This window comes from Capsicum annuum, chromosome 4, assembly GCF_002878395.1.
Source record: "Capsicum annuum cultivar UCD-10X-F1 chromosome 4, UCD10Xv1.1, whole genome shotgun sequence".
Classification (NCBI taxonomy): Eukaryota; Viridiplantae; Streptophyta; class Magnoliopsida; order Solanales; family Solanaceae; genus Capsicum; species Capsicum annuum.
In genome coordinates this window covers 21,127,546-21,138,986 of record NC_061114.1, presented here as the reverse complement: position 1 = coordinate 21,138,986, position 11,441 = coordinate 21,127,546, and the positions used below count along the sequence as shown (strand labels likewise).

General features: G+C 37.0%; 2 protein-coding genes across 5 annotated transcripts; one reads left to right on the top strand and one right to left on the bottom strand.

Moving 5' to 3' along the window:
• Positions 1 to 469: 469 nt before the first annotated feature.
• LOC107868146 (protein HYPER-SENSITIVITY-RELATED 4-like) lies at positions 470 to 4,436 on the top strand. Its single transcript, XM_016714744.2, has 3 exons — positions 470 to 1,486; positions 2,601 to 3,278; positions 3,693 to 4,436. Exons 1-3 carry the CDS (start codon positions 1,142 to 1,144, stop codon positions 4,155 to 4,157), a joined length of 1,488 nt encoding a protein of 495 aa, XP_016570230.1. The 5' UTR covers positions 470 to 1,141; the 3' UTR covers positions 4,158 to 4,436.
• A 991-nt stretch (positions 4,437 to 5,427) lies between these two features.
• On the bottom strand, positions 5,428 to 11,122 carry LOC107868147. 4 transcript variants are annotated; one of them, XM_016714745.2, is made up of 2 exons: positions 7,725 to 8,108; positions 5,428 to 7,515 (listed from the first exon to the last, which is right to left on the bottom strand). In XM_016714745.2, exon 2 carries the CDS (start codon positions 6,792 to 6,794, stop codon positions 6,084 to 6,086), a length of 711 nt encoding a protein of 236 aa, XP_016570231.2. In that variant the 5' UTR covers positions 6,795 to 7,515; positions 7,725 to 8,108; the 3' UTR covers positions 5,428 to 6,083. The 4 variants fall into 3 exon arrangements, with proteins under 4 accessions (XP_047267707.1, XP_016570233.2, XP_016570231.2 ...); XM_047411751.1 differs by lacking the exon at positions 7,725 to 8,108 and adding an exon at positions 11,003 to 11,122; XM_016714747.2 differs by having other exon boundaries at positions 8,102 to 8,232.
• Between the last annotated feature and the right edge of the window lie 319 nt (positions 11,123 to 11,441).

Here is an 11,441-nt window from a genome sequence, read left to right as displayed (position 1 = left end):
CCATCTTATTTTGTATGACAATATTTGATTTGGCACGGTGTTTAATAAAAAAAGAAAGACTTTTAAAATTTGTGATTTAAAATAATTGTTATATAGTTGTGTGGCTATCATTTCCTCTTTTTTTGGCTATAAATCATTTGATTATGGGTAAAAAGGAAAATTTTTAAGTTAAATTGTTTTGAATTATAGTAAGATAACATTCTTTTTTTAAACGGATAAAAAAAGAAAGATAACAAATAAAATGAAACGAATGGAGTACGATATAGTTGACTAAAATGAGTGGTAATTTTCAAAATTTGAGAAGTATTTCGTTTCCATAAGCTTATGTAGTCTTATTTCCCAATAACCTTTGTTAATGTTAACTTTATATTAGTTTTCCCAATAATACCTTTTATGAATTGGCAAATAGGAACATGTCATGATGACATTAGTAAAATTAAAAATTTAGTTAAGGGTGTTCCATATAAAAAGTAATATTCGACTCATAAACGCTCTATTTTAGCAAAAACGTATTCAACTGACTATCTTTCATGGGTTATAGCTTTGCCCCCAAAATAAGGGCAGCCCGGTGCACTAAAGCTGCCGTTATATACAGGGTTCGGGGAAGAGTCTACTACAAGGGTATATTATATGCAATCAAGAGCCTCACCATAAGAGTGTATTATATGCAAGCTTACGTTGCTTTTCTGCCAAAGATTGTTTCCAAAGCTTGAACTCGTGACTTCCTGATCACACGATAACAACTTTACCAGTTACTCCCAGGATTTCTCACCCCCCAAAATACTGCTGTTGAAATATTGACGAAAGATGGAAACTGTAAGGAAATTGTAGTGGGCACATATAGGAAAGTTTCAAAGTCTACATAGTCAATACCACCTACTACTATTGTTAGTCTCGGTGCAATTTTTTCCTATTTCCTCTGGCCAATTTCTCACTCATTTCTTCACATGATTTTCCTATATAAATTTACCATTATTCTCATGAATTGCAAATGCACCCTATTTCCCCTCACCTTCTTGTAGATCAGAAAAAAAAATAATCAAGAATCAACATACTGCTTACTATTTTTGTCACACATTTGCCACAGAACACTTAACAACAAAACCTTGACCACCCACTAGCCAAAAAGCCCTTAAAAAACATGTCCTCTTCATCAGCAGAATCGAAAATGGCCCTAGCCAAGACTGTTTTATCGACAGTAGGCTCCGTTGCTGCAACAGCCATGTTGGTTCGTACGATAGCCCAAGACTATATCCCTCGGGAACTCCATGACTATCTCTTCTATGGACTCAAAAACATGTTCACCATGTTCTCGAATCAGCGAACAATGGTGATTGACGAATTTGATGGTCTGGTCAACAATGAAATTTATGAAGCTGCTGAGATTTATTTGGGCAACAAGTTGTCCCCTAACATCCATCGACTTAAAATCAGTAAGCCTGAGAAGGAGAAGAATTTCAACATCACCATGGAACGTAATGAGGAGGTAATGTGTTGCACATTTATATAATGATAAATTTCATGTTATAGTTGGCTGGCAGTCCACTTAGTGCTCAAAGTTATTTGTGCGTAAGAAACTTCATAAAGTTTGTGTTTTCATGTGTTGCGTGTGTGTGTATGTGCTGTATGTCTCTATTGGGAGAAATATTGCTAATATTATTAATGATAAACCAGGTCAATTTAAAACGAACTAACTATGCATCTACAAATAGTGTTATGGTCTCCACATCATACATATGACTCCTGTTACGATCGGACAGAATAAGCAATACCACAAAGCAAAAGAAAACAAGAAGAAGACACAGATTTACATGAAAACCCCTGACAGGAAACACCACGGGCAAGGGAGGAGGAATTTCAATCAACAAAATTTGGGTCACATACTCTAACAATCTCCTTTTCCTAATAATGCACCATTGGAAAAGTGAAAGTTGTCTTCTTTAAAATTCATATCTTGACTGAAAGATCTTCTGTATTTATGAAATAACGTAAGCTTCCAGATTTAGGGTGTGTTTCATGTTTAGTTGACTTAAGTGGTTTTTTCCAAAACTCTTTCAGCCTCATGACATTCCTACATAAAATAATTAAGCAAAATATTTTTGAAAACTCTCTTTCAACCTCAACACCTAATCTGATCCGAGACGCGGAATGAGACCTCGATCGGGAAACAACTCCCGATCCAACCGAGGACCCAACTTCAACTCAAGCCCGACTCTCGAATCTAGGTTGGATCCTCGGTCAAATTCTAGAGTCGAATCCTGGATCAAGGGTCAAGATCGGGATTCGGGTCCCTGGTCGATGTCCCAATGTCAGGTCTCAGGTCAGGGTTGGTAGTCATGTTTTAGCATGGGATCGAGAGTTGAGTCTCAAGTCAGGGTCAGGAGTTAGAGTTGGGGGTCAAGGTCAGGATCGAGAGTCGGTTCCTGGGTCAGGGTCGGAAGTCATGGTTGCGAGTCTGTAAGAAAACTACTTATTTTCGAAGAAAATATTTATAGGAAAACTTATACTAAACACACCCTTACTTTACCTTCTTGAAAATTTGACGTAATAGTTCTTGCGAAGAAGCTCTAGTTTTTAATCTTAAGGTTTTATTCCGACAGGTAACCGATGTTTATAATGGACAGACATTCAAGTGGATTTGGCTATGCAGACAAACAGAGTCTAAACACTTCTATAATCCCAGGGATATGAATTCCACTCTAAAATCTGAAATCAGGTCCTTTGAGCTCACATTTCACAAGAAAAACAAGGACCTTGTCCTTAATTCTTACTTGCCATACATCATGAAAGAAGCAAAATTGCAAAAACATGAAAACAAGACGATCAAGATTCACACGGTAGATTGCGAGAGAATGCACAGTTTACATGAAATGTGGACGCCTGTGAATCTTGATCATCCTGCCACTTTTGAGACAATCGCGATGGAATCAGACCAGAAAGACATGATCTTGAAGGATTTGGAAAGATTTGTGAAGAGGAAAGACCATTATAGGAAAGTGGGAAAGGCATGGAAAAGAGGGTATTTGTTGTATGGCCCTCCAGGAACTGGAAAATCGAGCTTGATTGCTGCGATGGCAAATTATTTGAACTTCGACATATATGATTTGGAGTTGTCTGCGGTGTGGGGGAACTCAGGATTACGGAAGTTGTTGGTTGCCACAGCCAATAAGTCCATTTTGGTTGTTGAGGACATTGATTGTACCATTGACTTGCAAGATAATTTGGCTCATCGAGGTGCTGTTCGTTCAATTAATGGTTTTCGTCAGGAACGAGGCACGGTAAGTTAGTATTTTATTTTCCATTTCCTATCTTACTATTCCTACTAGGCATGAACTCAGATTAATCGGGCTGTGTGTTTTGAATACCACATCAAAAAATTAGGGCTATGGACTTTGGTATGAAATTTGTAGCCGGGGCATGGCCAAGTGGAACAATGAGTTTTGATCAATTACCATTAATTGAATAGGAATTATTTTTCTTTTTTTGTGTGAATTTTTTCGATGTGACAGGAGTTTGAAAGGAGTTTGGAACAAATTGCTGTATTGCATCCCCACATACGGATTAGTCAACATTTTTTCAAAAGCTTTTACTACCATGGAAATATATTTAAGAGTCAATTTTTTTTAGCAAAATTTGGACTTGGTATTAGTGTATTGTAATACTTTCCCTTACAACGCCATTTTGTTTTGCAGGTGACCTTATCAGGTTTGCTGAATTTTATAGATGGAATATGGTCGAGCTGTGGAGACGAAAGAATCATAATTTTCACAACAAATCACATTGAGAAACTCGACCCTGCATTATTGCGACCTGGCCGAATGGACGTGCACATTCACATGGCATATTGCACACCTTGTGGCTTCAAACTTCTTGCTTCAAATTATTTGGGAATCAAAGATCATAAATTGTTCAAAGAAATTGAGGAATTGATTGACATAGCCTATGTGACACCAGCAGAAGTGGCGGAGCAACTGTTGAAGGAAGATGAAGTTGAGTATTCTCTTAAAGGGTTGATTAATTTTCTTCACAAAAAGATAAAAGAGAAGGAAGAGGAAAAGACTAAGAAAGTGGAAATAACACAAGTGGAGTCTGTTGATGAGGAGGAGGAAAATGAGGAAAATGGGATTAAAGAAAATGGATTACCAAATGGAGCATAAGGGGAGCTGCATGGGCTGTCTTTTGTAATCATAGAATATGACAACTTTGGTCTTACTGTATTTTTGCTTTTCTATAATACTCCCTCCACCCTAAAATAGATATCCTTTGAGAAAAAGCTAAGGGCATTATCCCAAAATAAGTGTTTCAAGACAAAAATAGTACTTGATTGGTTTTTACAGTGTCCTAATATTAACTACTTCTTGTTAGTAAATTGTATCTTACAGTTATTATTTTTCTTAATGAGACTGAAATGAGCCAAAGCACCACTTATTTTGAAACCAAGGGAGTATAAAGTTTCTAACTTTGATTACTAACACTCAGAAGTCAGACTGAGTTGAGGATTTAATTTCGCTGTGTGTGTATCTTCATTTACCTTGAGTGCTTCTATGGTGTTGCTAAGTGGCGGATATACATGTATTCCGGGGGTTCATTGGAACCCCCTTCGTCGAAAAATTATACTATTTTTACATGGTAAAAAAAAATTTATGTATAAATAATAGAGGCTGAACCCCTTCGACTAGTCCATATATGTACTACTGAACCCCTCACTGAAAATCCTAGATCCGCCCCTGGTGTTGCTTGACTATTTTTATATTCATTCTTCAACCGAGATAGGACATGTGGCAGCTTCACGTTACCAAGGACATGACCTTAGATAGGAGGGTTAGAAACGAGGGTGTGGAAGACGCATATTAGGTAGAAGGTTAGTAGCTTCTCTATCTCCACAAGGTAGTGTGGTAAAGGAAATAAAATTGATATGAACAGGGTGTGGAAGATGCATATTAGGATAGAAGGTTAGTAGCTTCTCTATCTCCACGAGGTAGTGGTAAAGGAAATAAAATTGACATGAAGTAACGATATATAATTTTGCGCACCTTGATAGCTAAATAAGTGTTCAAAATCTGAACTAGAAGAAAGTGAGGCAGCAAGGTTCCTCCCAAGGAAAAGAGAGGAGGCAGTTCATCCAGAAAACAAAGGTAGATAATCTCTGACAGACAATCACTCCCTAAAATATATATTGATGTTTCACTTTACTTCTCATCTCACATGACAGGCATCACTCCCTAAAAGAATATCTTCTAATCCAAATTAGCAAATACACCGACCCATTGGAGTAACAGCTCTTCTGTCAGCAACAACATACCTCAGTGTATTTCCACAAATGCGATCTGAGGAGGGTAGAGTAGGGTAGAGTGTATGCAGTCCATACCACTAAAATACTGAACAAATATAAATAAGTACTGAATAATGAATCAGTGAGTCAAATCGTCCGCATGATAAGAAGTCAACTAAAAATAAGACAGAACAGTCCTCTCATATTCTTTTATGAAGGTTTGATTACATACTTACATCTTCCTTTCCAATCAGCTTCAGAACTAGAAAGAAAAGAAAATAGAGAAGGATGACGACTATCAACAATGGCAAACAGGAGAGAGGTATCATAAATATGCAAACTTCAAAAAACTAGACATCCATCTTGTCCTCTCTATAGGTATGTTCCACCTTAATCATCGAGAACAATAGGCCATCCGGTGTGTTAGTCTAGGAGAACCAATCCCATCAATTCACACTACAACTAGTGCATCACTTTACAGAGTACACGGTATTGAAGTAGGATTAAGCTCCCAAATCCTCTCAAAACCCCTGCTTTTTCCCCAGTCAACAGAAATGCCGGGATCTGGTGAGAGAACCTCCAAAATTCATCTTCTAAAATAACAGAATTTGATGTTTGAGAGCTAATAAAGACCGACTTAAAACCATTCACACGAACCATGGACGAAACTTGTATCCGGTTATCTTTTGAATTCTCAATGACCTCTACTATCTCATACTCAAACTTGTCTGTACCGAAACCTGATTTTTTCAAGCACTTGTACATTGCCCAAATCTCTCCTCCTCTTGGATAAATATCAAATCTGGTTTCATTAACAGATACTGCTTTTCACCACATGGGAGAATGAGATAGGACCAAAGACTAGATACTTTTCATTCTCGACTTCGAACGTTCCACAAACCGACTGAGCAGCATTATCAGGCCCTGCACATACTTCAAGAAGGACTACATGCAATTTGAATGGCACAGAAACTATCTTCTTAACCAGCGCGTATGTCTTCGGCAATGTACTATTTCTAGCATAAACAGCCCATACCTGATTTACTTCAAACATTTCCCTACATCTGTCCATCTTAAAATCACAAAAGAATTCTTCAAAGGTGTCGCTGAGATCAAAGCTCTTTGTGCGTGAATGCAACTTTGTATCAGCTTCACATGACAAATTAATTGGTATGTCGGGAATTGATTGACGGGTTTTTTTAACACAACTATGTACAAAATCACCATCATTTGCATAACAAGAGCTCATCTGAGGTCGCTTTTTTTCAGAGATGTTCATTTCGTTAGCTGATACCTGAACCTTAACAGAATCTCCATTAATAGCATTCTGGATGACATTCAAGTCCCCTGACTTCAGAGATGCCGCTACAGGCTGAACATTTTCTACAGGTTCAGAATTTGCGGTCCTGCAGTCTTCCTTAACTTTCCCGGGGTACCAAATATCATTGGAATTGTACGGAAGACAAATAGGGTGAAGTTCAAATGATCCTGCCGGAACACTCTCTCGTTCAGTTCCAGTCATTTTGAAAGACGGAATTCGATGAGAGAACTTATAAAGTTCATTTGGCTTTATAAAGAATGTATTAACTTCAGTCTACGGCCTTGTTCGCTGGAAAAGGCTAACAAATCTGGTCACTTTTTCTAAATAACAAACTTGGACACCAACATCCACAACATAATCAGAAAGAATCTCCACAATTTCATACTTGTACTTCCTATGATTATCTGGATCAAACTCCAACTAATATCCCAATCTTTGAAAACAGCCCATGTTTCCCCTTTCCTAGGATATATAATGTGAACACCTGTTTTGTCCACTTCGCAATGCACTTGATGAGAAAATATAAGTCGATCAAATGTGAATTGTTTACTCCCACATCTAAATTTCCCACAGCCAACAGGCAACTCTGCCCTCACCCAAGCCTTTTGCTTCTGATCTTCCGGATGAGCCTCAAGCCAACTGAACAACACCTTAAATTCAGGACTCTGTACCACCTTCCTAATGTGCATATAGAATCTTGGCATTCCATCAACTGTATCAAAACAAGCCCAGATCTGATCCCTTGCAAAGCAATCTTGTGCTCTATGCTTGTCAAAATCACTAAATTCTGCATCATGATAATCATATACCTCTGGAAGAACACTATCAGCTATTGTGTCTGCTTCCGAATCTGAATCAACAGTAAGTTCAACTTTTTCCGCACCAACTGATGGCAGTATAGAATAAGGCTCCTTCTCCAAACCTGATGCATAGACATGTGCATAACCATCATTAAACTGTAATAGAGAATTGACATCTTCTTGGTCGCTCAGCTGTATCAATTGCGACCTATCAAACTTCACAGTAAAATGCAAGATCTTATCTGAAGGATCAAAGCATAATTGGTCAAAAACTGCATTCACAAAATCATTATACTTTATGCCAGTTTTCACAATAATCTGACGGTAATACCTCCCACATACAAAGTTGATCCATCTGGAAGCACCTTACTTTTCCTACCCCAGTGACAGAAACAAAACAGTGTTTTATCTTCAGTTGCCATAATGAAGTAATGTACAATCTTCGAGAACCTTCTTTTCGAGAACTTTCTTTTTTGGGAAAAGGGTCAAAAATACCCCTCTACTTTGAAAAATTGACCAAATTTACCCTCCATCATACTTTGGGGTTTTATATACCCCGCCGTTATTAAAGTTTACATATGTACCCCTCAACTAACAGAATAACCCAATTCATTTTAAATAACCCGTTTTTTAATTTTAAAACCAAACCCGACCCGACCCATATTAAAAGACCAAACAAATACCCACAAGAGGCATTTTCTCACATACCTAAGGCTTCCTTCCTCACTTCTGTAGGATGAATTTTCCCAACAAAATTACTCCCCTTTCCCAACAAAATTCTGTAGGATGAATTTTAACAGGAATGAGAATAGGTTTTTAACAGGATAACTGGGAAGAGATGGCTCTTGTAAGAGATGGCTCTTGTCTTCTTGGCAGAAGGAAAATGACCCCTCACCGGAAATTTTTCTGTTGGAATCTCGGAGCAACTTTCTCCTCAGTTCTTCATATGGAACAAATTTACTCCCTACTACAGAACCGGGGAGTGGAATGGACTGAAGTTCATTGGACTGCCCTTTATATATGCAGCGGCCTATGTAATTCAGTTTGTTTTTCAGCAAGACTTTCAAGAGGGAACCACATATTCACCTTTCTTCCAAATACTTCATTCCTGACTTTCGGGGAGCTTCAGTCTACAGGATCTGTTCAAGTTGTGCAGTGGACCGATGGAGCTCCAGCTTGGGAAGTTTATTCTAAAATAGTACATCCACCATGTGGACCTTCAGCAATCTGCGGCAAGAATAAGTCCCTAATTTGCAGCTGCTTAACAGGGTTTGTGCCAAAGGAAACTGGACAGGTGGTTGTGTGAGGCGAACTGAATTACTGTGTCAGCAAAAGGGAAATATATCGTCTCCTGGAGTTGGACTGCAGGACGGCTTTTTGAAGTTTAGTGGACTAAAACTGCCTGATCTTGCTGCTATTTTTCGCCTTGACAGTGCAAGTGAATGTGAAAGATTGTGTTTAAACAATTGTTCTTGCACTGCTTATGCTTATGTGGCGAGAATTAGGTGTTTGGTGTGCTCTAGCGATCTTTTAGATATGCAGGATTATTCGTATTCTGGGGAAGATCTTTTCCTTCGGCTTGCATACTCAGAGTTCGGTAACTCTACTACATTAATTTGGTTTACAATAACTTCACCATGTAATTCATACTCAAAATTCATCCTACAGAATTTTGTTGGGAAAGGGGAGCAATTTTGTTGGGAAAATTCATCCTACAGAAGTGAGGATGGAAGCCTTAGGTATGTGAGAAAATGCCTATGGTGGGTATTTGTTTGTTCTTGGGTCGGGTTTGGTTTTAAAATTAAAAGACGGGTCAGTTAAAATGAATTGGGTTATTCTGTTAGTTGAGGGGTACATATGTAAACTTTAATAACGGCAGGGTATATATAATCCCAAAGTATGATGGAAGATAAATTTGACCAATTTTTTAAAGTAGAGGATATTGACCCTTTTTCCTTTTTTTTTTTTTTCCTAAGAAGGGTACCAATCTATAAAATAAAAAATCTGATCAAGAAATAATGTAAAATTAAATGGAGTTTCTTATCAACTCTGAATGTACTAAAAGGCATTATCTATGTCTGAGTCAGCAAAAAAGCAATACATCTATGTAGGCTATCTCAAGCAGAATAGTCTCTGCTCCTCTTCATATCACCATCATCATCAACAACAAGATACCTAATGTATTTCCGGAGAGTAGAATGTACGCAGTCCTTATCTCTACCTCAGAGTTGAGGTTGAGAGGTTTTTTCCGATGGACCCTCGGCTCAAGACAAAAACAGTCTAGAAAAAGACGTAATAGAAGTACAAGAGACAATAGAGAATAACAAAACAACAGAAAGTAATAGAACAATACTACCACAAAATACTACTACAATCAATCTACCCGAAACAATAGATATGAACAAAAATCCAAGAAAGTACAAGCGCAGAAGTACGACTACTAGTAAGGATAACACACCTACCTACTAGCATGCACGCACTCCTACCTACTAACCTTCTACCCTTCGTATCATCATAAAAGATAAAGTTAAACATATGATGGCTGTATAAGTCATAGGATTTAATTAATGAAATAGGGTGTCAACAAGGAATTTTCAACAAAATAGAAAGTAGCAATAGGTTTTTAGATACTTTTCTAGTGAAACATGATATTGGCAAAGAAGGAAAAAATTCATTAAATGCAAAAGGGTCATGACATAATCCACTAGAAAGCAAAAATTTCAAACTTCAACCAAACAAAGATTTCAAAATGGGCTCAAAGAACACAAGACAAATTAAGGAGGAAGTCAAAAGTGCTTATTTCATTTAAAAAGTGCTTATTATAGAGAGTTGAGGGTATAAGTGCTTTCTGAAAATTTCAAAATGGGTTCGCTGCATAAGTTAGTCACAATGCAAATTTCATGGGAAAGGTAGCTATTTTTGCTTGTTAGACGTAGAATATAAACCATTTAGAATTTCATCAAATGCAAAAGGGCCAAATCCACAACAACAGACAAAAGGTAGATTGTACGCAGACCTTCCCCTTACCTCAAATGTAGAGGTTATTTCCAATAGACCCTAGGCTCAAGAGAAAAAACAACATACATTAACACAACTATACTACAACAAGATAATATAATAGTCAAAGTACAAAAGCAACAAACAGAAACAGAATCGAAAGACAAGAAACTACAAAATAATATTACCATCTACAAGGACCAGAATTTTTCTAAATAAAGTTCAATCAACTTCTTCCCACAAAATTTTCTGGAGAAAAAGAGTACCAAGCTTCACCCTGTCCAGAAACATCTCAATAGACTAGTCATGCAGTTGATCAAGCAACTTTATAATAACTTGTTCTTTTGTAAGTGTAGATTCTCATATGTGACACACTTTCCTTTTTGGGACCAAAAAGAATAATGCATTTCTATATACCGTAACAATTTAACTTTTCAATGTGTATTTTACCTTAATGACATAATTTATGGCCACACAAATATTTATATCACAAGTTTCAAAAATTTTCTTTTCTATCTTAAATTTCATGACAAGTCAACCAACACCGTAGAAATTGGGACGAAGGAAGTACATAATTGTGAGCAGAGAATGTAGCAAGGGGAAAAAAATTACCTTCAAGAAACAAAATGGGGTTTCTCTACTATGAATTTCTCAGTTGGGCTGGTAATGGAAAATCTCCCCAACTCTTCTCTGATGATATGCCTACTGTCTACTGAAACAATTTAAATGCTCAAACCTTTTCTTTATTAGTACTGTTTTCTTTTTTTGCATTTATTTGCCCATCAGATTATAAGTATTACTTGCAATCATCAGTGTCTAAACATTGAATGTTTAGAACATGTTTGGCCAAACGGCTAAAAAGTATTTTTGGTGTGAAATAATTTGTACTTAACTAATTCATTTGAAAAGTAATTTTGAGTGCTTATACTAACAAATTGTGTTCAATTAGTGCTTTTAAAAAAGTATTTTTGAGTGTTAAATTACGAAAAAAGAAAGGATAAATATCAATGCAATAAAGGCTATTTTATAAAGAAAATTATTTTAAATATCT